Source organism: Macadamia integrifolia, chromosome 13, assembly GCF_013358625.1.
Source record: "Macadamia integrifolia cultivar HAES 741 chromosome 13, SCU_Mint_v3, whole genome shotgun sequence".
Lineage (NCBI taxonomy): Eukaryota > Viridiplantae > Streptophyta > Magnoliopsida > Proteales > Proteaceae > Macadamia > Macadamia integrifolia.
Genome location: NC_056569.1, coordinates 15684316 through 15712282, shown reverse-complemented (window position 1 = coordinate 15712282; position 27967 = coordinate 15684316). Strand labels below are relative to the sequence as shown.

At 39.9% G+C, this 27967-nt stretch overlaps 1 protein-coding gene across 1 annotated transcript in view; it reads left to right on the top strand.

Moving 5' to 3' along the window:
• LOC122059206 overlaps window positions 1–25598 on the top strand; it is a 70465-nt gene extending 44867 nt beyond the window's left edge. Inside the window, exons 9-10 of the mRNA XM_042621893.1 lie at window positions 24766–25184; window positions 25309–25598. Of these exons, the coding sequence (XP_042477827.1) occupies window positions 24766–24932 (167 nt within the window). The 3' untranslated portion in view covers window positions 24933–25184; window positions 25309–25598. The remainder of the gene's footprint in view (window positions 1–24765; window positions 25185–25308) is intronic.
• The last annotated feature ends 2369 nt before the right edge of the window (window positions 25599–27967 follow it).

Sequence of the window (27967 nt, the reverse complement as noted above, 5' to 3'; positions counted from 1 at the left end):
AGACTAGAAATAGTTAACGATAGCCTCCAGCCTCTACTCCCTTTAACACACACACACACACACACACACACACACACTTTGATCTGTTATCTGTAATTCTATAATATGTATGCAATTCTTAGATATGTTATTGTTTGTTTTTGTATGTTCAGTATGTTGAGTATTTTCTAATTTTTTCTTCCATACTTCTCTAATTTGTCTTCTAATTTTAAACTGAAAACTAGGAACTTGAATGGAGTTAGCTTCTGTATTCAACTGGATGAGTGGATTCTGATGTTATCATGTTAATGTCTCCATGTGTTTTTTCTTTTTTTTTCTTTTTCTTATTCCGTCTTCTCAATTTCTCATTATATGTTAATATGTTATGATGATTGATGATTGATGATTGAATATTGATGATTGATGATTGATGAAGATGAACTTAGTTTATTCACTTTATTGATTTGTTTTCTTGATGAATATCTTACATTGGTATGAAGTATGAACTTTTAATATTTATTTAGCATATGAGTAATAGGATTCAACTAGGATTTTAGCCAAATAGATTGGTTTTATAAAAAAATTACACAAGAACGCTTGAGTCAATAAGGCGACGCTTTATGCCCGCCTTATAGCTAAGGTTCTCTGAAAGACCCTCAAACGCCTCCGTCGCCTTACAGCCTTAAAAACTATGCGACCAATGCTATACCTTTACACTACCTTTCTTTCATATTGAAGCTCCTCATTCTTTTGCTTTTAGTTTTTATTTGGTTTAGCCTACCAAGTACTAAGACAAATTTTAACCCATTTTCCTACCACTTGCCCATCAACTGCATCAGTATATGACTTCAATTCGTTGCATCAGTCTCTATACATGTGCATGAAATGAGCCTGATTCTGGGTCTGATATGCATTGGCCGATCTCCCAAATCCATGTCCCCTTGTGAATTTCATGGGTTGGCATTATTGCAAATATTACAAGAAGTCAGAACTTGAGTCTTTGCAATGACCAACTAGTTAATTCCATGCACTTCTGACATTAGGCAATATAGATTTCGGTACATTATTACAATTGGGGTTCTTAATGTCATTTTGGAAGTCCATAATTGCATCTCTTTTGTTGTTAATGTTTTCTTTATTGGATATTATATTGTTTGAAGTTCCTAATGTCATTTTGTGAATTCATAATTGCATTTATTATATTGCTTTTATGTTTTCTTTATTGAATATTAATACAGTGCCGTATGGATTATTACTTATTTAAAATTTTGATGATGAATGATTATTACTTAAAACTTGATTGTGAGCTATATGTTAAATTATAGAGAGAAGGAAAAGTAATTCTCTTCTGATCGGTGCACAACCTACAGTTTGAAAACCAAGATGCCATTGTTCTCAAGGAAAAGCTAATGGTTGTGTCATAGCAGATAAATATATAATTTTTTCCAACTAGGTTGCTATACAAAACAAAGAAATATAATATATATATATATATATATATATTTCAGTATGATTTGAACATTAGACTTTCTACTTAACGATTAAAAAACCGAGTAAGCTGAGTATAGCTTGGAAATTGTTTATACTTGTAAACATGCTTAAGCTGATCACTGACATCCACGCAACACAAAAACACGAATACCCAGCTTGGTATGGCTCATTGTGCTTGCATGCATGAATGAAAAGCACTTTGCAAAAAAAAAAGTGTCCATGCACCAAGATCTTGTTGGCATTGATATATTAGTCAAGTTCTTATATCCTAAGAATTAGGGTCTTTTGCATAGACATCTGTTTACTACATCTGCACTCATAACTGTGTAATATAGTTGAAGCCTTAGCCACCACTATAAGTGTTGTAATATGGGTACAAGGGTTAATTAGTCATTAAGGGTATTTTTGTACTTGTACCTATTCTAGAACATTCGCTTGTCCATTATAAATTAGGTGGGGCTGCTGTCATATTGACACAAATCATTATTCCCTAAATTCCATAATGTTATCAGAGCAAGGATCATCGAGATCTGAACCCTAATGCACATCGTCGCTGCCCCCTCTTAGCGCCATCTCTCTCCCTCTGCCTTCTTCTAGCTCTCCACCTCTCAGTTCCTTTCCATGATCACCCTTAGTGGTGATTTTCTCTCCCTTGTTATGTCCTACCCAAGGTTCAAGATCTTGTTTCGTTTCAGTATTTCCGTGGGTTTTTTTTTTTTTTTTTTGGTTGGCTGTTTCGGTGGTCAAACGGTGGTATTTTGACCTGAAACTTGGTGGGTCGCCTATTTTAAGGTTAATAAACATGCTAAGAACATAAAAATGCAAAAATATTAGAACATGACATTGTTTTAGAGTTGTACTTTTGTTTGGCAGCAACCGTTGAACTGTTCTGAAAATTGTACCTACTTTATTGCTAGAACAAGATATAATATGATAGTAAAATAAATAAATAATGCATCTAAGCCATGATAAAACATACATCAGCTAATATTTAGAGTATAAGAGTAGTATACTATACGACTCCCTAATCCACAAGTCCCAACTAAAGTCAAACACTGAGCATATAATTTACACAACAGTACAACAATAATCATAATGACTTTGTAGTATATACTATCTATTGGAAAGAACTATGACGGCTTGGCTGGATTCCACGCTTAGTACGATGGAGTCAGTGTGCATTTTCCTCTAACTGCACCACAAATGCATGCCACGTCATAGTCTGAGAGAAGAATCGAACGTAGTTCTCCACAACTGCTAAAAAGACTGAGTCATCTACATACTGAAGGTGACCTATCCGAACGTACGTATCACCACCATAGTATGAAGAAGAAGAATTACTGTCAATTGATGGTTCTGGCAACATATACTGGTTGGCTGAGTATGAGAATAAACTATCCACAAAGCCACTACCATGTGACTGGGTTTGGGAGCCATAGTCAATACTACTACTAGGAATGGATGAACCAGATGTATACCCCATCCCAGTGAATTGACCATAAGGTCCATGATACTCCGACCAAGTGCTCCCTCCAGTAAATGATGGGGCATGCCATTGCCCACTCCCTCTACTCTCACTGTGAGGATGACTATCCCCTCCACTCAAGCTCATTCCGCCAATAGAAGTAGATAGACTATCAATATCCATACAATCTCATTGTCCTCCACCGAATTGGCGATGAGGCCCTCTATTAAAACATGATGGATGTGCACCATGATTAGAATCTTATGTGGCATACTCAAACTGACTCTCCCTAGTGAATCGCACCGGCTCCGACTGTGGATTGGCTTGCTCATATTGCTCTCGAACTCCTTCAAATCTATCACCACCACCTCCTCCATCACCATCATCACTATTATCATCGTCATCACCATCACCATCACCGTCACCATCACCATCACCATCACTATCACCACCATCATCATATATCTGTGTATGTGGCTGTGTCTGAGTCTGGGTGTGGCTACAACCACCCGATGAAATGGACCATTCATCTTTGTCATCATCATCATCCCTACCAGGTGCAGGCTTGAATGGTTGAGGGGTCTCTGAATGTATCCTTCCATCTGTAACCATATAATCATCAACATTGACGGCCATCTCTCGCACTAGATATGGGTCTGGCCTACCTCCTGGCTGATCCATCAACGGCTCGCCTCTATCCCTCACCCAGTCCACTAGAGGATCCTCCTCATCTGAGTCGATCTGGAAAACATCAGCCAGCTCGATCTGGCCCCTATCATTATCTTAACCCATGTATATGTGCTGCATCCTCAATCTCATATTATAATGCACATACACCAAGTCATTCAGACGTTGTGAACCCAATCGATTCAGCCTCTTCAAATGTATGATTGAAAATGTGCTCCAATTTTTCTCACAACCAGATGCAGAACATGTCTGGGAGAGTACTTTGATAGCAATCTTCCTCAATTCCGGCGACGAACCCCCATATAACACCCACCATTTAGCTGCATAATAAGTTGCAAGTTACAACAAGTGTAAAAGATTATTTATGTTCCAAAACACTTAACACTTGTATAAGTAACATACTAAAATTTGGATTTCATACCAGGATCAGTACTCGTACGAACAGCATATGCGACGAGAGCCCCAAAGCTGCCTAATGCATCCTTAAATTTTTCATCTATAACAAATTTACAAATAGGACCCTAGTTAACAACCATTGTACTGAAATTTAGATACCTATAGTAATAGTAGTACCAAACTAACCTCAGTATTGGCTTTGGCTTGTAGATCGGGGTTTGATTGCAACTTGGCAATCACCTGCTTCACTGCTTCTAGATGATCCAGATCCAATGCAAGTCTCTTGCTGTACTAATACCTAGGGTTTAAATCATATGCTGAAATGTGACAAAACATATTATTGTTAATGTTAACATTAATGAATTTTTATATCACATAAAAGAATGCCTTCAACTTTGCTTACCAGCCTTATGCAACGATGCAAAAGCTGTCGCTCCCAACGGTCTTCTGTTATTTCCAAAAATTTCCTACTTTCACGTGGGTTGGTAGTATAGACATTTTCCTTCATTGCAATAGCAGCCCACAGGCTTGGCAAGGTGGGTTTGAAAGTAGAATCCACCAACTTCAACATGCCAACAATTGGTGCCAAGATTTTAACCACTTTACCTGACTATGTCCAAAACTCCTCTGATGAAATGGTTGCCTGTGCCTCCCTACCACCAACTGATCCTGCTTCCCTCCAACCAAACCACTCCTTAGATGCGAACATGGATCGAAGACCAACTTTCTTGGATTCAAAACTCTGGAGTGCACTATAGTTGGTAGCAAATCTTGTGAGACCGGGCCTAACCAAGTCACCTCCGCACTTCTTCCTCAATAGGTTCAATGAAAACCCATGATTATAGACAAATGTGCTCACTTGCCTAACCCTTTCAGCCACAGTTTGCACAATTTTCAGTTTCCCCACGTCCTTCAACATTAGGTCAATGCAATGTGCTGCACAAGGAGTCCAAAAAAGTTGGAATCTAGAGTTCATCATTTTAATTCTGGCCTTCTTGTAGTTACTGACATTGTCAATCACAATCTGAACAACATTTTGTATCCCAACTTCTTCCACAACATCCTTCAAAAGCTTGTAAATATATTTTGCATAATTTCTTTCCTTGGGTGCATCAATAGACTTCAAGAAAATGGTTCTACCATCACAATAAACCATAAAATTGATGATAGACTTTCTCGTGGGCCCTGTCTAACCATCACACATTATGGTTACCCCATAACTCTTCCACATAACTTTTAACTCATCAATATATGCTTTCAACTCAGCCTTCTCCTCAGGAAAATATACATTCATCACCTCAAATGCAATTGGCCCCTTTATCCCTGGACCAGCCTCAGTCACAGCATCAAGCATCGACTGGTAATAGGGACTTGTGGTGGTGTTTGCTGGGATGTCATGAAATAGCATCCACTTAGACACAGCCTCCCCAACATAAGCCTCATGTCTCCCCACATCCCCTTTATCTTACGCTGCTTACTACCCTTTTTCCTATACGCACGGGGATCCTATTGTAGAACGGGGTTCACCCGAGGTGGAAGTGGAGGTGGAGGTGGAGGTGGAGGTGGAGGTGGAGGTGGGGCTGTCCTTGTACTCTATGATCTCCTAAAGGGCAAAGGGATATGTGAAGATCCACTACCTCCTGCTCTAGATGGACCAACTCCTCCATGTCTATGCCTTTCTGTCTCCTCATGAAGACTTTGTCGGCTCAATGCTTGCACCTATCGCTAATCTCTAGCCTTTTGCTCAGTTTCTATGTCATTAGGCACATACACCGGGTCATCACTGTCATCATCACTATCATCATTATATCGATGCACGGGAGCATGTAGTGCCTCCTTAAACTCTATCCTCGCCTTCTCCTTTGCAGCTTTTCTCTTATTCCCCCCTCTTCATGTCTTCAACTATGGCCTTGGCAATATGATTAGGCACTTCACTGCGCCACATCTGAGGAATTTCCAACCAGATGTTCTCTTGTGACCCCACCCCCTATAAACCTCTTATGATAGTAGTTGCATTTTGTATGCCTCTTATCGCCATTAATTGGCTCTCCGTGTTTCCTTGCAATCTTCCCACCTCCTCTCCCTCTTCTCCCGCCTTCTTCATCGCCTCCTCTAGCCATTTTATGTCACCCTAATGTTGATGCATAGAAAAAAGAATGTAATTATTAACTTACAAGTATATGGTAGCTGCTTATATTTTATTCTTACATAAAATTATTTTTTAATCAATTTAAAAAAATATTTTAATGACATAATACAACAAAATCAAAGATGTTATAACATAACAAGCATATAGTACACTCCCAAACACTTTAATATTAATCTCCTATTTTTCTTTTATTTTTAAAATCAAAACAGAATTTTTTCCCTATTTTTAAAATTATTTTTCAATTATTAATCTCTTTTTCATATTTTTTGAAAATTAAAATAAATAATTACTGGCTGAAAAAAAATTTCACTCCGATGGAGTTGTAGAAAAGCCATTGGTGACTAACATATATATAGTTGACAACCATTAAAGCAATATTTATCATAAAAAGTAACAATTTATGTTAATGAAAAATGAATTTTTAAACCAGAAAAATAAAAAAAATATTTAAGTACCAAAAAAAATTTCGACTCCGTAAAGTCATAGATCAGCCTCTAATGTCTAACATATAAAAAATCTGCAAGCATCTAACAAGTATTTATGTATTATTTAAAAAAAAATGGTTTTAGAGAAAGAACTTTACTTCTTTAAGCTTTGAATGTATAGATCTTCTTGTAGGAGTCCAATGGGAGTCAAAGAGTGTGATGATGTGGCTAATTAAAGGATAGATGGAGTGTTTTTCCTTCAAAATAGGCTCCTTGAACTGAAACCACTAAGACAGCCGAGATAGAGTCAAAATTTTGACTCTATATCGACGAAATGGTGTATTTATAACACTTGGTATGTACCGTTTCGGCGAGTTACCGAAATAGTACCGAAATTTTGGCTAAAATACTAAAATTTTGACCGAAATTTTGTACAACTCTTATTTTGTGCCTAATTTGGTGAAAAAAAAAAAACTACTGAAATTAGATTTCGAACCATGGTCCTACCTTATCAATTCTATGAACCTTAATATTGCAAGGGGTTGTCTTTTGTTAGATACAACATCCGAGATCTAAAAGTCTGCCAAGGATACCTATTCTCAGGTTGGCAACGATGTACAAGTCTATGAATTGAGAAAGAGGATCCATGAAACTAAATAGAAGGAGATGACGCTGTCCCAATATTATTCAGAGTTGCGAGGAATGTGGCAAGAATTAGATTTTTCTGAAGATTTTACTGCTACTTGTTCCATAGATGCCATGACCTTCAAGAAAGGGGAAGACAAGCTTCCGATATACGACTTCTTGGCTGGTCTCAAGTCTCTCAACATCGTGTCTGATCAGATTTGGTCACACGTTCTTAGTTGTGACCCCTTTCCATCATTGGAGTAGCCTTATTCCATGGTTTAGTTAGAGGATGGTTGGCGTACCACTATGTTACAACTCGTCTCATAGGATTGATCGACCCTATATTTTGGTTTAGGATCTTTATCTCATGGTGGTTTTTCTCATTCCAGTGATCGATCTGCTTTTGACAAGGAACCTGTGAAGTGTGATTACTGTAGGAAGGAGTGTCATACCTAGGAGTATTGTTGGAAGCTTCATGGATGTCCTAAAAATTCTTACAGCTATGGTCGTGGTCGATCCACTCCAACCAAGGCCAATGCTCACCACACTGAATCCATTGATGCTGCCCCCACAGGGGCATCTTTATCTCAGGAAGAGTTGCTGACTCTCCGACATTTGATGACCAAGCTTGAGACCTCTCCTCCATCACCATCTGCTGCCTCAATTGCATCTTTACCAAAATTCCAATTTCTCTCATTCAGGTATTTCTTTTGGTGGCCATTGTGCCTCTATTGAACCCGTTCCTTGGATAATCGACTCAGGTGCACCGACCATATGACCGGTCTTTTAATCAGTTTTGTAAATATTTTCCTTGTTTAGTTAACAACAAAGTTCATGTGGTTGATGGTTCTCTCTGTCTCTGGAAAGGGTTCTATTAAGTGCTCTTCTTTGTTATCTTTATCGTTTGTGTTTCATGTTCCTGCTTTATCTGCTAATCTTCTTTCTATTAGTAGTCTTGCCTAGGATTCTAAATTGTAAAGTGACTAAGTGACTTTTTTCCGTCTCATTATAATTTCTAAGACTTGGTGACAGTGCAAACGATTGGCAGTGGTAAAGTGTTTAGTGGTTTATACTTGCTTGATATTGGTCTTCCTTCTTCTATGACTTTACTACTCAGGCTTCTCCACTTGGTTCTTATGTGGTCACTTTTATATTGTGGCACTTCAGTAAAAAATTTCCCTAGTTTATTTGAGCAATGTAATCGGAATCCTGTGTCTTCCCCTAATGTGACTCTCTTCCAGCAGGGCCTTGCCACGCCTACACCACCTAAGTCTTCAGCCTTGAAGATCCCCCATCTATGTCTTCCTCTTCTAAGAGAGCTCCCCACCAACCCCTGCCACAAATTGAACCCTGCCTCTTCTAAACCTCTCCCCTCCACTACCAAACCTTCTTCTAAGCCCTCCACCAAGAAGTTATCTATGTCTAAATCCCCACCCCGTGGCATCACCTCTCCCTCCCTCTTGTTTCCTCCTCCCTTGGATCACCCCTTATTATTCATTAAGGAGTACCGTAGGCGCCTGCGAAGCAAGTCTTCCTCTCTCCCTTCCCCTTCCCATCCCCTCTATGGGTCCTTGCCACCCTTCCTCCCCTCTATGAATTGCTGGTCTAACTTGAATGTTCAGGGCCTCAACTCCCTTGCCATGCATTCTGAGATCTGTTCCTGTCTCAAGGAGACTCGCTCCATCCTTTGCTGCCTCCTTAAAACCAAAGTTTCTGAGGAGAACGCCCCCCATATTGCCTCTTCAATTGCCCCTCCTAGTCCTTCCTCTCTAATTATTCCTCCTATCCTAACGGTTATATCTGGATTCTGTGGAACCCCTCTAAGATTCAGATCTCTGTTATCTCCTCCTCTCTCCAGCTCATTCACCTCTCTATCTCTGACCCTTGTGGGGGCAACCCTTTTTTCTTCTCTGTCATCTATGGCCTCAACCGTGCCCTGGATAGGGTCCAACTGTGGGATGATCTCCACCTCCTCACCCCACAAATTAGCTCTTCCCTATGAGAATGTGGTGGAGACTTAAATGTGATCCGCTTTGGCCATGAAAAATTAGAGTTATCCCCACTAACCCATCCTTTGTAGAGGCCTTCAATTCTTGCTTAGAGGACCCTGTCAAGATTGCAAGCAATTCTTTCAGGGCCAAATCTTTTATTGTGCCAAGAGAATCCTTGTCAATGAAGTTTGGCTCACCTGCTTTCCTTCCTCCCATGCCACCTTTGACCCCCCTTCCATCTTTGATCACAGCCCCATCTCTCTCTTCATCCAGCCCTACATCTCCTTCAGTCCCAAACCCGTCAAATTTTTCAGCATGTGGACCTCCCATGTTAGCTTCCTCTTTATTGCCCAAATGGCTCGGAACAAGCTGTTTCATTACTTATCCTCCCCCCATTGCCTTTGCCTGCAAGCTAAAAAATGTTAAGTTTGATCTTAGAGAGTGGAACACTTCCTCTTTTGGCATCATTTCTTCTTGGGTCTCTTCCTGCTGAGACTAGCTCGCCTCCATCCAATGCCGCCTCCAATCGGACACTCCTCTCTTGCCCTCGATGAAAAGTCTCTCCCTTATGCTTTCCTCCCTTCTCGCTCAAGAAGAGAGTTTCCTCAAGCGGAAATCCCCTATCAAGTGGTTGGAACTTGGTGATTCCAATTTTGCTTATTTTAATAAATCCCTTAGAGCTAGAACCAACTCTAACTCTATTCTGCTCCTTACGTTTTCCAATGGGTCTTCCCTCTGAAGCCTTGAGGACATAAAAGTTGAGGCTGTGTCCTACTTCTTGAACATCTTCCAGCCCCCCATTACCTCTTCCACGATCCCCTCCCCTCCTCTCTTGCTCAAGAAATTCATCCCTAGCAACCTCCTCCCTCTCCTCCAACCCATTCCGTCCAATTCTGAGATTCTAGCTGCTGTCAACTCCCATAAGCTAGCAAGGCCCTTGGGCCTAATGGCTTCAATATAGGATTCTTCTCCTCCTGTTGGGGGATTGTTAGGACCGATCTCATCTCTACCATCTGCAACTTCTTTCTCGACCCCTCTCAAATTCCTGTTGCCAACCACGCCTTCCTCTATCTCAACCCTAAGAAATAGGAAGCCTCCTCCATGTCTGATTTTCGGCCCATTTACCTATGCAACCTCCTCTACAAGTTTATTGCCAAGATCCTTACCTCTAGAATCCAATTGGTCATTGACACTCTCGTTAGTCCCAATCAATCTACTTTCATAGGGGGTCAAAGCATCAAAGATAATATCATTTCTTTGACGTGAAATTGTTCATGATTTTGGAAAAAAAATCTTATTCCCCCCTGCCCTTCTCAAGATTGACATTCACAAAACCTTTGATTCGATCCAGTGGGATTTCATCTCTAAGGTCTTGCTCTCTATGTCCTTCCCCTTGTCTTTGTCAAGTAGATTCTTATATCTCTGACCCCAAATTTTTTGTCTTGGTCAACGACTCTCCGGCTGGCTACTTCGGGGCTTCTATTGGCATTAGGCAAGGTTGCCTCCTTTCCCCCTTCCTCTTCTCCCTGGCTCTAGAAGTTCTTTCTAGATCCATCCAATCCCAAACCGATGATCTCCTCATCTCCCCTATTCTCAAACGCAAATCTCTCAAGCTCACTCATCTGACCTTTGCTGATGATCTCATGACTTCTCCAAAGCTGATCCCTTCTCCATCGAAACCATTCTCTCATCCCTCCATTCAATCAAAACCCTCTTCGGTCTCCGCATCAATCTTCTTAAGTCCAATATCTTCCTTTCTGGGGTCTCCATTACCACCAAAGCCCGCCTCCTTGAGCCTACTGGCTTCTCCCTTAGTTCTCTTCCTGCCAAATATTTGGGTTATCCTCTTATCTCTGTTTGGCTCATGGCCCACTATTGTACCCGCATGCTTGACAACATTCGGAAGCGGCTCCAGCTATAGAAAGGGAAGCTCTTCTCCTATCCTGGTAGGTTGGAGCTTATCAAATCTGTTCTCCGATCCTCCTATATTTACTGATCTGGCATCTTTACCCTTCCCAAAGCCACCATCAAGTCTATTGAATCCCTCTTTTGCTCCTTCCTCTGGAAAGGGGCAGAAACGACAAGATTCCTCCGTCCCACCAGATGGTCCTATGTTTTCCTCCCCAAATCTTAGGGAGGCCTTGGCCTTAGCAGGATCAAGGATGTCAACTCAGCTGGCACCCTTAAGCTTGCCTGGAAGATTGCCTCCAAACATAACAATATTGGAGTCTCTTGGGTCTACTCTTCCCTCCTCCGCAAAGACTACTTGTGGACTACCTCTTTGGTAGCTCCTCTCCTATGCTAATAGGTTGGAGCTTATTAGATTTGTTCTCCAATCCTCCTACATTTACTGGTCTGACATCTTTGCCACTCCCAAAGCCACCATCAAGGCTATTGAATCCCTCTTTTGCTCCTTCCTCTAGAAAGGGGTGGAAACAACAACATTCCTCCATCCCACCAAATGGTCCTCTGTTTTCCTCCCCAAATCTAAGGATCCTTGGCCTTATAGCAGGATCAAGGATGTCAACTTAGCTGGCATCCTTAAGCTTGCCTGGAGGATTGCCTCCAAACATAACAATATTAGGGTCTCTTGGGTCTATTCCTCCCTCCTCCGCAAAGACTCCCTGTGGACAGCCCACATTCATTTTGATGCATCTTGGGTCTAGCGCAATATTCTTGAGGCCAAGCCCCTTTCCATGGAGAACATTCACTGTAGGATCGGTAATGGGCTTTCCACCTCCTTTGGCTTGACAACTGGCATCCCAATGATGTGCTTCTTTTGAAAGTGGGACCTAGAAACATCTACTCCTCCGATCTATCCAAAGACATTATCTTTTCGTCCATTATCTCCAATGGAAACTGGTCCCCCCAACTGCCCCCACCTCCTTGTCTACCATGTGGTTCACCCTCCCCACCCTTCCCTCATCATACGGGGAGGATAAAGTTATATGGACTTCTTTCTCCACTAGCAATTTCTCCGCCTCCTCGGCGTGGAACATTGTCAGAACCCATGGACCCCCTTCTCCCTAGAAAATACTATCTGGTTCAGATTCCACATCTCTTGCCATAGTTCCATTGTCTGGAGAGCCCTCTCCAACTGTCTTCCCACCTAATTCTTCCTTATCCACTGCCACATTCCAATCTCTCCTACTTGTTGTCTCTGTTGGAATGGCTATGAAGATATCAACTATCTCTTCTTTGAGTGCCCCTTCTCCAAAGTCTGGAAAAGAGTCTTAGTCTATTGTTGGCCTTCGAGGAGATTCCCCTCCCATTTTCTAGAGAATAGATTTGGCTTGACATGACTTTCACTGGAAAGTCCATATATGACACTGCTGGGAAGCTCGCTTTTAGAGCGGCGATCAATCACAATAGACCTCCAACTCTCGGTCTTTTGACAATATTTGGAATGCCATCTATTTTGAGGTTTCCTCCAAGCTCTCTCATCCATGCCCTCCATGTTGTAAGTTCCCCTGGGAACAATCTCATTGTCTCCTCTTGAAGCTTACCTCCTGCTATTTTTTCTTCTCTCTCCCCTGGCCCTCCCAGGTTGTAGCATCTTTTGATAGATTTTTCTATTTTTTCTTACCCTTAGGGATTATATATTCCCACCCCCCCCTTTTCTTTTCCTCTCTTTGGTATTAATTCTTAATTCACCCAAAAAAATGTAATCCGAATGATTTCTTTTGTGCTGTTTGCATTTTTTCCAAGCAAACTGATGAACTGGCCTCATTACTGAGAGGAGGGGTGAATAAGTAGGCACTAATATTTCACCTGTATACACTGTTGGCTGGGGTAGTCCCAATTTTGCCAACTACAGTTCCTGTCCACTCCCATCTTCTACTAGAGATGGTCAGGCCTACCAAGAGTGTACAACCACTCTGCAGAAACAAGCCACAACACTTTTATCCACAACTAAGGTTCAATATCAACAAAACAAGGGGGTGGTTTGGCAATGAGCCTACTCCACGAAGAAAATACCTGCACGGGATTTCGTATATTGCTCAATACGCTACTCTTGGTTTGGTATTTGATAGTACAAAACCCGCCACCCACAATTGCAACTGTCTTCCTAGATGTACTAGACAATTTAACAAACACCTTGGGAGCACTACTCACAAGCCCTTACAATTTCAAAATGGAATGTAAAGATACAAACCCCCACCCTTACAATGATTGGTTAGGTCAATCAACACAAAGACCATGACCTAAAACAAAAGGGTTTGGGACAACACCTTCCTTTTGCTCTTGTGACAATACATAAAAAGTGTTCTGAATAAACTAATGCTGTAGTGCGAGATTCTTCAGCATAAACCTCCCATTAATGATGGATAATCCTCTCAAAATGTGCTCCAACACATTCCTTTTGCTCTTGTGAGAATTTCCCAATTTGAATCGCCTAATTCTGCCCTAAAATGAAGAAGTTATGCCCAAAATTCAAATAGAGACACAACCGTCATTTTCTGATTTGTTTTAGGGACTTAATGGTCATTTACAACGGAATCGTGACGATTAGCAGAGCACTACTAAAACCCGTAGAAAGTGGTCTGTCATGAAATGGGAGGATAAGATTTGGACCATCAGATCACCCTCAAAAGGGCAGGTTATGTCCTGACCGTTGGATCTGTTCAAGAGATTTTGGTGCACCAGATTAGAGGAAAAAGCATCTTTGGCGACATGGATTCCATGCTGCCGCTACATGCAATCAAGGGAGGCCATTGTGAAGCGCCACAGAATGAGACTCAATACTCTGCACCAATAGAAAACGCTCTCCAAGTGTTCTTCCCTCAGCTACCTGAACCTTTTTATAGGGACTGAGGACCAAGTTGGCCTGCAGAGGAAACCTATCTCCATAGGTTCCTTTAGATAAGATGGAATATATCTCTCGAACAAAGGGACTGCGTACTCCTTGTAGAGCTCACCAAGCCCTTCGAGCAGTTCGTCGACTTCTACCCATCGAGCTATCCATTGGTGCATGTGACCATACTTGGAAGAAATTCTGAAATTGAAACATAAACAAGCTGTGGCCACCATGGCTTGGCTCTTGACCATATTATTTCACACTATGCTCTCATTCAACCCATCATCATCTTTATGATGTCATCATTATCATCAACATTATGATGTTATCATTAACATCATCACATTATTAACATTGTCTTGTATCACATGCTTGCATCACCATCACATGCCACCATTTTGCATCAACACCATGCATCATTGTTTTTGCATCACCATACATAGCATCAACAACGCATTGACCATTACACCAATGCCATCTCATACCAATAGGCCACATCATCACCCACATAATCGACCACCATGGCATGACCCAAACGGAGCGTACAAATACACTACTCAACCAAATGCACCTGAGCTTATTGAACACATGTCCAGCTATATCCCGAACAGAGCGTACATGTACACTATGCCTCCAAATCCATCTGAAACCATTGGAAAGCATTGCACAAGCTATGTTGCCAACAATGACAACAATGCCACACACCGAACCATTCCGCCAATACTACCAACACCACGACACCGTGACACCAACGCCAAATGTCTACCACAAACTTGGTCTATTTATTCCCAAACTGATAATAGAAGTTCAACGCCATTTTCTTTGATCCATTCTGATGTATGGGGCCCTCCTATTGTGTTTTGGTTTCTAGTTATCGGTGGTTTGTTACTTTTATTGACTTCTATGCCCCGACTCTCTTGGAAATACTTGTCACGTTAAAATAGTGAAGTCTTTGCTATTTTCAGCTGTTCCATCGGATGGCCACGACTCATGTAGCGAGTCCCATGGGCAATGAAGGAAATTCGGCGTAGAAAGACCCATCGGTTGATGGCCATCGATAGGTCACTGCCTGTGGGTTGCTACCAATGGTCAGTATAGTTGTTCTACTTTGTTGGTTTTCAGCCTCTTTTGGCAATACCTAGGGATTTTCCTAGGGACTTGTGCAAGGTCTTTTCATGTCATTCCTATCAAACAAGGGAGTTAAATGAGGAAGTGTTTGGTCACTTACCACTTAGACTTGGGATGTTTGTATCCCTTCTAGTTTGACCGGCAACACCTGCACTAACATGTAGGGTTGTTCCTCCTCTCCATGCAGTAGATTGCTGCAAGCCAGTAGTGGCAATGCTGACACTCTCAGGTGCATTACCTATTGACAAAAGTACAAATTTGACCATATTAGGGCATGCGTGTAAACAATCTCTCTCTCTCTCACTCTGTTGGATATAGCATTTGCTCCAAGTCTGGTAAGCCAGTACATGCATGATCCCACTCTATGCACTTGGAAGCAGTGTTTCAGATTTTGAGGTATTTAAAGTTTGCTCCTAGCAAAGGTGTTCTCTTTTCTCTACATGATCATATGTGCATTAAGGCCTTTACCGTTGCGGATTGAGCTGGTTCTCCTAATGATAGGAGGTCTACCTCTAGGTATTGTAGTCTTGCTGGTGGCAATCTTGTCACTTGGCGAAGTAAGAAAGGCTGTGGTTGCTTGATTCAGTTGAGAGGCTGAATTTTGGGCTGTGGCCCATGGTATTTGTGAACTCCTTTGGCTCCAGGGTCTCCTTTACGATCTTGGTGTTTCGGTTTAACTTCTAATGCAACTTGGTACATACACAGACGTGTATTACCCATTTGTTGGTAGATGAGTTGGACAATGGAGGTAGGAAAGATCGGCTACTAGGAGAGAGAATAGGGATAGAGTTGGCTTAATAGAGGACGCTGACCTCCTTGTAAGAGAGTATAATTACATCAAAGTTAAGCTTCTTCCATTTCTCATTCAATAAATCCAACTAAACCACTTACCCATGACTAGATACTCCTCCCATATTCATCACTACTAACATTACTTCCACTAACATTTAACAACTACTGCAACTTACTAAACTACTACCACATACATGCAAGATATGGTAAATACAGAAAGAAATAAATAACGAGAGAAATAATAGGGGTTTTATCCACTCTCCTCCACATGCATAGTCTTCCACATAGGAGTCCATACAAAGCCAAAGCCATGCAAGGAGTCCTTATGCTCCACATGTGACATTTCCTCCCTTTTTGAAATGGGTCTTGTCATCAAGACTCAGTGGAAACTGGGTATTTGATGATCGTTGCATCCCTCAAGTGGTCTCTACTGCAGAAAGGCCCTTCCAGTGAATCAAGACCTGCTGTTTGCGCTTGCGCACTCAAGCATCTAACACCGCTTGAGGTCTTGGACATAGGTAGTTGTTGTCCTCATGAACAGTAGGAAGAGTTGTTACCACTTGATGCTTTTTTCCTAGTGTCGTCTTGACGAGTGACGTGAAAATGGGATAATTTCATGACTCCATCTGCAGTGATAGTCAATATGCGACTTTCCCAATTTGATTTGTGATATGATATTGTCCATAATAACAGGGCGATAATTTCTGAGACTTCCTTAAGGATAAGGATGCCTTCCGATAGGGCTGTAATTTTATATAGACCCGATTGCCTACATCGAACTCCCTCTCCTGGTGCCATGAATCCTAAATCCTCTTCATCCAATTTTGTGCCTCAAGAAAGGTTGCCCATAGCTCGTGTAACTACTTATCATGGTCCACCAATTTCTGATCTATGGCTTCAACCCTTGCTGTTCCCGATACATACGTGAGCAAGGTAGGTGGTGAGCATCCGTATACAACCTCAAATGGAGTTATCTTAATGGCATTATGCCAACTTCAACTGATATTGTAACCATACTTTTTAAGGCGGTAAGGCAACGGAGGCGTTTGAGGGTCTTTCGGAGCGCCTTAGTGATAAGGCGGGCATAAAGCGTCGCCTTATCGACTAAAGCGTTCCTCTGTAATTTTTTTATAGACCAATCTATTTGGCTCAAATCCTAGTTGAATCCTATTACTCATATGTTAAATAAATATTAAAGGTTCATATTCATACCAATGTAAGATATTCATCAAGAAAACAAATCAATAAAGTGAATAAATTAAGTTCATCTCATCAATCATCAATCATATTAACATATAATATAAATACATAATTATGAAACAAAATTATAAATATAAAGAAAAGAAGACATAATAAATATAAGTATTTATTATACTTACCTCTACGATGCCAAAATGAGTGCCTAAGCCCTAAGGTCATCCACTATATTTCTACTCCTGTCAAAGAAGAATGAAGCTCACCATTGCCAGAGCAAAATGGTTGCCTGGATCAGTGGTTCTTCCTTGTTCCGTGATTCCTTCTCAAAACCCTTTCTTAAAACCCTTGACAAAATCCAAACCCTGTTTGTGAATTTAGTTTTTATTTTGTTTGTTTTGGTTATTTTTGGTGGAGTAAAGCTGATCCCATACATCTCAAGTGTTAACAAAACTATATACCTACCAATAAAAAATCTATATTTGGAATCTTCATCAAGTAATTTTAAAATGTGTAAAAAAAAAAACCCGTAAGGCGCCACTTCACATAAGGCGGAGCACTGCCTTACCATCTCTAGACCGCATCAGCGCCAAGGCACTTACCAGTGCCTTAAAAACTAGGGTAATTTACAACGCCACCCCCTGGAGAATACCAATATTAGAGGGACACCCCCTCTCTTTCACCAAATTGGACTTAGCTCAGTCAACGTTACCTAATATACCAAGAATGCTGACATCAGCAGTTAATATTTTTTCTAAAGTCCATTTTGCCCTTCAAAATAATGGAGTACCAAAATTGCCCTTAATGGTTCTATTCCCAAGTCAGCCTCAATGAGTTGAGAAGAAGAACGGGTAGGCTTGCAGATCGGCGACTGCGAACACTCTTTCGACGACGGCGACGACGGCGACTACGGCAGCGAACCCCCTCCAGCGACTACGGCAGAAAAATGTCTAATTTATTAGTTTTTACTCATAAGGGCAAAAACGTCATTTCAAAGCATCATATAACGTTGACTGACGGTAGGGGGTCCGAGTCTAATTTGGTGAAAGAGAGGGGGTGTCCCTCTAATATTGGCATTCTCCAAGGGGTGGCATTGTAAATTACCCTAAAAACTATGATTGTAACAAAAATTTTATCCATGCTAACCACATGCTCCATTCTTTGGGATTTGTACTGGTGAAGCACTCTAGATACATCACCAATGTGCGGTTCACAACTTCACTCTGACCATCCATTTGAGGATTATAGGCTGAACTACCAGTTCCATTTAGCCGGAATAATTCATGTAAAACATTGCTCATGAACATTGGATCTCGATAACAAACAATTGATTTTGGCATGTCGTATAATTTGAATAAATTATCAAAGAATACTTGTACAATGCCCACTTCCGTGTAAGGGTGTGATGGAGGGATGAAATATGCGTACTTTGAAAGTCTATTGACCACCACGAAGATAACCATTTTTCCCTTGGAGTTCTACAACCCTTCCACAAGATCTATTGAGATGTCTTCCCATATTTGCTCGGGAATGGGTAACGGTTGCAACAACCCCCTTGGAGAGATTTGTTCGGGTTTATGATGCAACAAGTGTCACAAGCGGCTATTTTGTGAGGATTTTCTCCCGCATTCCTGCCCAAAAGAAGGTGGTACGCAACCTTTGACAGGTCTTCTGAAAACCTTCAGGTGTGCTATTATGGAATTAATCAAGAATTGCTCCAATGAGATTAGAGTCCATTGGTAGATAAATTCTCCATTTGAAGTAAATTAATCCTTAATGGTCTATGGCCCAATGGCCTCACCTTCTTGGATACATTTAATGAGTTTGTTGAGCTTCTTTAGAGGACTCGCTCTTCCTAAACAACCTCCACCCAATTAGTTAGTGGCTGAGAGAGTGCATCTATTTTGTAGCTGGCTCCCTCCTTATCTTGCCCATTTTCTGCTCTCCTTAAAAGTGCATCGACCATGATGTTCTCCTTGCCCTTTTTATATTCCATGAAGTCATAATTCATAGGCTTGTAAAACCACTTCTGTTGTGATGGTGTCGTGATCTCTTGGTTCCACAGATATTTCAACTCCTCTAATCGGTCTTGACTTCGAATTTTCACCTAATAAGATAGGAATGCCACTGTTGCACGGCCATGACAAGAGCTAATATTTTCTTATAAGTGGACAAAAACATTAAATTCTTACCATTTAATTCTCGACTAAAGAAGGCGATGGGTCACTCTTATAACAATACTGCTCCCACACTGGATCTACAAGCATCAAACTCCATCGTAAAGCCTTTAGAGAAATCGGGTAGAGCTAATACTAAGGCGTGATTATTGCTTTTCCTTCAATCTACAGAATGCATCCTCAGTGGATGGGGTCCACTCGAACATATTCTTCTTTAACATATTTGTGAGCGGGCCCGCAATCTTCCATCATAGCCTTCAAGGTTTTGGGTTTTGGCCAGCTTGTTATTGTCGCAATTTTGCCGAGATCTACTACCACACCTATGTTTGAGATTATATGGCCCAAGTAATGGACACTTCTTTGACCAAAATTGCACGTCCCATGTTTATGAAACAACTGATTAATCAAGGATTGAAATGAAGGTGCATTGGTGAGGCCCAATGGCATTACGAGGAATTCATAATGGTAATGGCCGCGGTGGGTTCGGAACATCGTGTTCTCTATATCTTCCGGCACTATTATATGATGATATCCCAACCTTTGAGAAAAACGTGCACCGCTAAGCTCATCCAGAAGTCCTTCGATCAAGGGAATGGGAAACCAATCCTTGGTGGTCATCTTGTTGAGGGCCTAGTAATCTACGCACATACGCCATAACCCATCTTGCTTATTGACCAGAATTACGGGCGAAAAATACAGTCTATTACTCCTTGGTTTGGTGAACACTTCCTTGAGTTTCTCCAATATTGCTTGAAATTGCATTAATGGGGGCTCTTGTGATGAGGTGGAGAGAGAATACAATTTCTCTCCTTGTTTAACGATTTGGTTTGTTCACAACCTTCTCAGGCTTGATAGTTGTTCCTTTCAACTCGAACTTCTTGTCATCCAACACAAACAACAACGTTAAGTTGGAGAAATCCCAAAGGATTGGTCCGAGTGTCCGCAACCAATGAGCTCCCAAGATGATTTCATGTCTTCCATGAGGTAAGAGGAAGAAATTGGCTATAAATAAAACTCCCTTTACAATTAATTTAACATTAGAACATACCGAGACTGGCTATTTTTTCTCCCGTGGCCACCAGGGCATAAAAAAGATATAGATCTGTAGGTTGTAATCCCGCTAGCCTGGCAATCTTCTTTCTCATAAAATTGTGGGTGCTTCCCGAGTCTATTAAAATTGTAAGTGCCACCCAATTCAAACTTCCAGTCACTTTCATGGTTTTTGAGGCCTTAACTCCATTAATGGCATGAAGAGAAATTTCAGGAACCTCTGCACCTGCCTTGGCCATGTTATCTTCAGCTTCTTTTGTTGTATCCACTTGTTCGCCTTCATCGTAGTCCTCGATCAAGTACAAATTCTTACACCGATGGTCGGGAGTAAAGCGTTCATTGCAGTTGCAGCAAAGGCCCTCAGATCTCCTTTCTTGCATTTCATAGGACGTCAACCTCTTAATTGGAAGAGATGAACTCCCTCCAACTGTCTCCTTGCTATTAGGGATTGTTTTCTTGATATCATTCATTGATGAAATAGTTGTCATGGCACCAAGGTGAACCAAGGCGCTAGAGGGTTGTCTAAGCGCTTAGGCGAGAAGCCTCCCGCCTTAAGGTGAACAACGCGGCCAAGTGTTATTTTTTATTTCCCTATTTTCTATCATTATTTAGTAAGCTACATATACCTTGTATCATAAAAAATCAACATTAAGCCACATCAAGTCATTAAAAATTGACATTCAGCTACATCAAATCATAAAAAATCAACACTAAGTCATAAAAAATCAATTTTAGAGAAATGCTCTTGTTCTATAATAAGTTTTACTGGTCAAATGATTTTATTTTTACATGAGACTTTTTGTATTAGGTATAACATAAAACTAGCTTTCCAACAGGTCTAAAATTACTTAAATCTGAGTTGTAATGACAAAGTTATGCTCCGGTCAAACTTATTTTAAAGTGTGCGAATACTGTTAAAATTGCTTGAATGAAAAATAATTTTATGGATATCAAAACGAAAGATTATTTTATCGGACTTCTGATTTTTAGTAATGTTTTAACTTGATAGGATTTATAAAAGTTCATAATTGAGAAAAACCCCAACATTTAAAAGTTGAAAATCGCCCCTATAACCAAAATCCAGTTTTTGTTCTTGGACTGGGGGGTTGACTTTTTATCCTTTTGGAATTTGATTTTTAAACTATTTTTATTGGATTCAAATCGGGGGTATTTACTTAAATTATATTTGGCATAAATAAGTGCCAAAACACAAGGCGACATGCAGTGCAATAAGGCGACTGTCACATAGGCCCCAGGAAAACCGTATTGACAACTATAGATGGAACCCACCCGCCATTGAGATGCATTCTTGGCTTTGTAAAGCCAACCCAACCCTATTGCTGCAGATAAGGTGGTGGGGTGGCCACGAGGACATCTTCCTTGATATGCTCCAACCCGTTGATGAAAATACTAACTTCCTAAGGTGGCGATAGGTGCCTAACCTTAGTCAACAACTTTTCGAATTAGGATTGGTATTCTTAGACAGATCCTTGTTGTTTCAACTTTGTTAACTAACCGAATAAGTCCTAGTAGAGTGTAGGTCCAAAGCATGTATGTATGCGTCATATAGGGCATGTCACGTCACCACCTCCTCATCCTACTTGGGAATTTGGTACCATAGTTGAGCATCCCCTTCTAAGTGGAAGGAGGCTAAGGCCACCCTCTCTTCTTCTGCAGTATAGTTGAATTCAAAAAATTGCTCGGCCTGACACCTAACTAGTGGTGTCTATGTCCCCATTATAATGTGGGAAGTCCAACTTGAGCACCTTGGGAGTGAAGCCTTGTTGCGACGTCGCGGTCTGAGGATATGAATTGTGGAGTGGGATTTTTTCTCCATGGGCTCGAGCTCTTGAATTCTCACCCACCTCGTGTTGAGGACGGGATGAGCTAAGCTTCTCAAAGAGATCATTAAGTTTGGAGAGAATTTGTTGCTGCTTATGAAGAATACATTGTTGTCCTTCATTGAGGGTATTGACCTCACCTTCAAGCCTTTCAACTCACTCATCCTTGTTCTGGCTCTAGTACCAGGCTTGGTACATACACAGACGTGTTATGTTTACCTATTTTTTTGGTAGATGAGTTGGACAATGGAGGTAGGAAAGAATGGCTACAAGGAGAGATAATAGGGATAGAGTTGGCGTAATAGAGGATGCTGACCTCGTTCTCATAAGAGAGTATAATTATCTCAAAGTTAATCATCCATTTCTCATTTAATAAATAATGCTCCAAGTAGTTACATCTAACTGAACCACTTAATCATGACTAGATAACTCCTCCAATATTCGGCACTACTAACACTACTTCCACTGACTCCCACGTACATGCAAGATATGATAAATAAATAAAGAAAATAGATAACTAGAGAAATAATAGGGGTTTTATCCACTCTCCTCCATGTGCATAGTCAATCGTCCACGTAGGAGTCCATGCAAAGCCCTGCAAGGAGCCCTACAAGGAGTCCTTATGCTCCACACATAACACAACTATATTGTGACAGCAAATCAGCCATTAACATTGCTCACAATTCAGTTCACCATGATCGGACGAAGCATGTGGAGATCGATCATCACTTTATCAAGGAGAAGTTGGAACAAGGGATTATCTGTCTTCAATTAGTTAAATTTGAGGAGTAGTTAGTAGATGTATTCACTAAGAGGTCTTAGTAGTAAACTTTTTCATCCAATTGTTTGCAAGTTGGGCATGTGTGACATCTATGCACTCACTTTTTTTTTTTTTGGGGGGGGGGGGGGGGGGAGTGTTGTAATATGGTACAAGGGTTAATTAGTCATTAAGGGTATTCTTATACAGTTGTACCAATTCTAGAACATTTTCTTGTCCATTATAAATAAAATGGGGCTGCTGTCATATTGCCATTATTCCCTATATTCAGTCAATAAGTTAGCCCAATATTCATATGCCAAAGTGTACTTTTAGCCGTTTCCTTCATTTGTCATAGGTTGAGCAAAAGAGCACAATCCACAGAAAAATATAGGGAGTTTGTGGTGCTTGAATATGAACATGTCTGCCTTGTTACCTTTCAGGTAATTTATTAAGTTTATGCGTAGTTATCCATAGATGTGCGATACAACTCAACTCAACTCAACCTAACTAATCCTCTTGGAGCCTATGGAAGAAAGAGAACACTTTTCGAAGTTTTTGGCATTTGATATTAAGTGGTCCATGGTTAAATACTGGCAATATTTTGGGCTGTTCAGAATGTTTTGGGGTTTTTGTTGGATGGCTTTTCCTGGAATGCAATTTCCTGGGTCACCCAGCAGAATTTTTGCTTAATATGAGTAAAGGATATCACACCAAAACAAAGAATATAATGAATTTCTATTTATTGGTGCTGTAGGAATATATTAGCTAGTCCTCTATAATAGTTATTATTTGTCCATTTTACTGACAGATAAATAATATAACTCTTACCAGATATGCTACTAATTGATAGAATTTTTTTTTTTTTTTTTGATTTTGAATATGGTTTTGATTTAACATGTCCTATTTAACAAACAAGTGAACAGACCATGTAAGCGAAGTCTTTTACAAAATGTATATATTTGTAACAAATTTAAACTTATTAGACATATGCATGATACAACGCATGGAAACACACATGCACAGTTCGATCTAGGTTGTTTTGCGCACATGCAAGTATGATAAGCACCCATTTGAAAAAAACAGGACATTGTTAATTGGTATTCATTATAGGCCCATGGAATTGTATCCAGTTGGGAGAGATATATTAGTCAAGTCCTTATGCCCTGAGACTTGGGTTCCTGTTGGATCCTACATTCCTACTTGATTGAGAAAACCCACCATGTCTTTGTCACATAGGTCTTCTTCGAGCCTTAAATGCTGATTGGGAGATCAGATCTTCGATATAAGATTGCTATTTATTCCTGTGTCCAAGTTTACTTTTTTTTGCTGTTTCCTTCATTTCTTACTAAGTTGTAGAGTGAACTGTGGTGCTTGAATCTGAAAACGTATTGCTAGTGACTTTTTATGGTACTTCATCATATAGTATGCTTAGTTGCTCGCAGGTGTTTCTATACAACTCAATTAATCCTGATTCCAACTTAAATTAAAAAAATAAAATAAAATAAAATAAATCCTTTCTGAACTGCGTTGACATTTGAAGTGATCCAATTTGGATAAGTACTGGCAATATTTTGGCTGGCTGGCTTCTGTAATTCTAATGGAAATGGTTTTGTGGGTAACACGCTATATTGTACCACAAGAAAGTCCTGGTGATATAAGTAAAGGATATGATGAGATGAGAAATAAATATTTTTCTGTTTCTTTTCTTCATGCTGTCGGAATATGTATGAGCTAGTACTTTGCTATATTATATTTATTATTAGTCCATTGCTCTCACCACCTTGATCATCCTTGTTGCTTCTGTTTCCTTCGTAGGGGGAATTGTGAACAACACATTACGGCCACAAGTTCCAACATGGTGTGATCCTGAATGGAAATCTTTGATGGAAAGTTGTTGGGATTCTGATCCAGCAGAGAGACCATCCTTCTCAGAAATTTCTCAGAGGCTGCGGAAAATGTCTGCACCAATCAATGTGAAATGATGCGTTTATTTTCTTGCTGTAAATAGCACATTAATGTTGTCTAGAAAAGAAAAAAGATGTAGATCATGCAGTTTTAAGGTAACCTGCTCTTTTTGAGGCGACGATGCATGCCTTGGTTAGCCATAGAGAACCTTCATAGTACTGCTGTACTTGGTGGTTATTTCTTGATAGAGGGCAATTATATGTGCTCTATATTGGAATCTATAAGGCTACACTATGCATCAAGGAGAGCTATGAATGCTTGATCAGAATGTGAGTGGTTCTATTTAAATTAAATATTTAGTAATATTCATTACACTTTTTATTTACAAATTTTTCTTCTGTATTGGATTTCTTTCTCTGGAGATGAAGTGGTTTTCTTGAATTTCTTTTGCAGGATGTCATTATTTTGGTTCTGCTTAGGGCAGAGTTGTATAGATCTTCTATTTCCAGCCATGGAGTTGAAACAGAACCGTCATGGGAAGTTGTAAATAATTTTGTGGTAGTTACAATGTTCTAAGCTACATATCAAAAAGGGAAAAATGAGGAAAAATGATTCGAAGGAGATATGCTAAGTGTTTTGGATGGAAACTTGGAACACGAAATTTTTGTTATTTCATTCTTTTTCCTTATTGGTCTCATTTTGTTACTATACCTGAGGATCTATATTTTTATATTTTTCTTATATACTCATATCTCCCATACTTTTAAACAAGAAATGATGGTAGTTATCTTGTATGTAGAACCTTACCAAAGATTAAAATCTTGTCTGTAGAACCATCTGTGCGGTGCTAGCTCTCGTGCTCCCAGTGGTTGGTTTGTGTTTGGGGTTAGGGAATTCCATTAAAATAGAAGACAATAATCAAGCTTACAGCATTTTCCAATTGTTCTCTAACTTGGAATAATCGTTTACCTTGCATAAGCCAAGTGGAATAACTCAAGCTTCAAATTACTAGTGTCTACTTGTGAAATATCTTGCCCTTAGTGGAGAAGATCGTAGGTTTGTCTTCCATAAGCATCGCAATCCATAAGCTCATATTGAAGTCAGTTTTTCTTATGTCGAAACCTCCCCCCCCACACCCCAAATCTTTCCATTTTATTTTTTATTTTTGGAATGAAATTAGGGCTCTAAAGCAATAAAATAAAAAGTGTTATGTTTTGTTCCATTTGCTTTCATTTTCAAAATGCTGATTGAACTAAAGTCATTTTTCCTACAGTCATTTTCAAACTTAAAGAGGAAAATTTTGTAATTATTATTCTATGTGAATGTATACATTAATTAAATATTTTATCATATTTAGTAATACATTTGACAGTAATTTTTATTTTATATTTTATACCTAAGGCTATGTTTGTTTGTAAGGGGAATTAAAGGGAAGGGAAGTGAAATTTTCATACTTAAAAATGAAATATATGTAATCATTATCCATGTGACTTTAACATTAACTTCAAACCATTCCATATTTGGTTATAATATGTAACCAAATATTTGATTCACTTTTCATCTAAAACCCTTTGCTATAATATGTAAAATAAAAATTACAGGTAAAATATATCATTACTAAATATGGTTATCAAAAATTAAGTAGTTTATACAATCATATGGGGTAATGATTATAAACATTTCTTTTTAAAGTATGAAAATTTCACTTTCCTTCCCTTTAAATTCCCATTGCAACCAAACGGAGCTTAAGGATTTTAAATGTGAAGTAAAGTGAAATTTAATAACTAAATATTGAATGAGTTGGAGTTAATGATACAGTTGTAAGAGACCAGAAAATACTAGGCAAATACTAGCATAGTATGGATAATTAATTAAGCAAAAAACATCTTCAAAACAAGAAAATGGCTTTGGCACACTTACAACTGACCGAGACCACCCAAGAAACCATAGGCCAGTCTGACATTAAGCCAAAAGATTCAACTCGAGTTTGACTCAGGAAAGTGCTAGATGCACTCTGGCCGACGTCTTTTGCATCCAGGTCGACATTAGCCAAATTTAAAATTTCAATAGTTAGGAGAAAAATTGTACTGGCTCTACGAATGTGTACGGATTTTGCATATTTTCGATCGTATCTTGGCCCAATCTCCTACTTTCCGCCCAAAGCATGCACTTGGACACATTCTAAGATCTCTAGAACACCCAGAAGATTCTAAAAAACCCATATGACTAATGTGACTATTTGGCCCCTTGGAAAATATATACTTCCCATATATAGACCACCAAATCTCTCTCCAAGGAGGAAGGGATCAACCCACATATGGAAGCATTTCACACCTTCCATGGTTGACCATGAGGTCCTAAGGAAACCCCAAAGTGGGGGTATTCGAGTTAGCAAGGGACTTGCGCCTCAAGAAGCTTGTGGTTTTGAGTTCAAGTCCTCTTACTTGGGGCCACTCAATTGGGGGTGTTTAGTTCTCTTCAGTGCTTTCAATGAAATTTGAATGGTTCTCATTCAACCCCGGTATGACCCAATCAATGCAGTGTGAGGGTCTTCATGGACCCACTAGACTAGTTAGGCCAAAGGCCCAACCCATCATTAGCTAATAAAAAAAGAGGTCCTAAGGCTATAAATACCAGAGCCCTCCAACATTTTGGAGACTTCGCAATAGTTCAATCCATCATTATCAATGACATCCGTGCACTAGAATCAAGTATAAGAGCTGTTTTGTTGTACTTCACATCAACTTGATTTGCACTTACAATGCCAGAGCTCATACCCTTCCAACCATCAAGCACCCCCTCAAGAAAGTTGTAGAGGGGTAAGTTCTTTTTTTCCATTTTACAGTTTCACATTTCAAGTTTTGGGCATTCAATTATCGTACTTTTATTTGCCCATCACTGCTGCCCTCAATCAAGCATAAGAGCTATTTTTTTTTATACTTCACATCAACCTGATTTGCACTTACAATACCTGAGCTCATACCCTTCCAACCATCAAGCACCCCCTTAAGAAAGCTGTAAAGGGGGTAAGTCTTTTGTTTCCATTTTACGGTTTCACATTTTAAGTTTTGAGCATTCAGTTATCATACTTTTATTGAGCACAACTCACTAA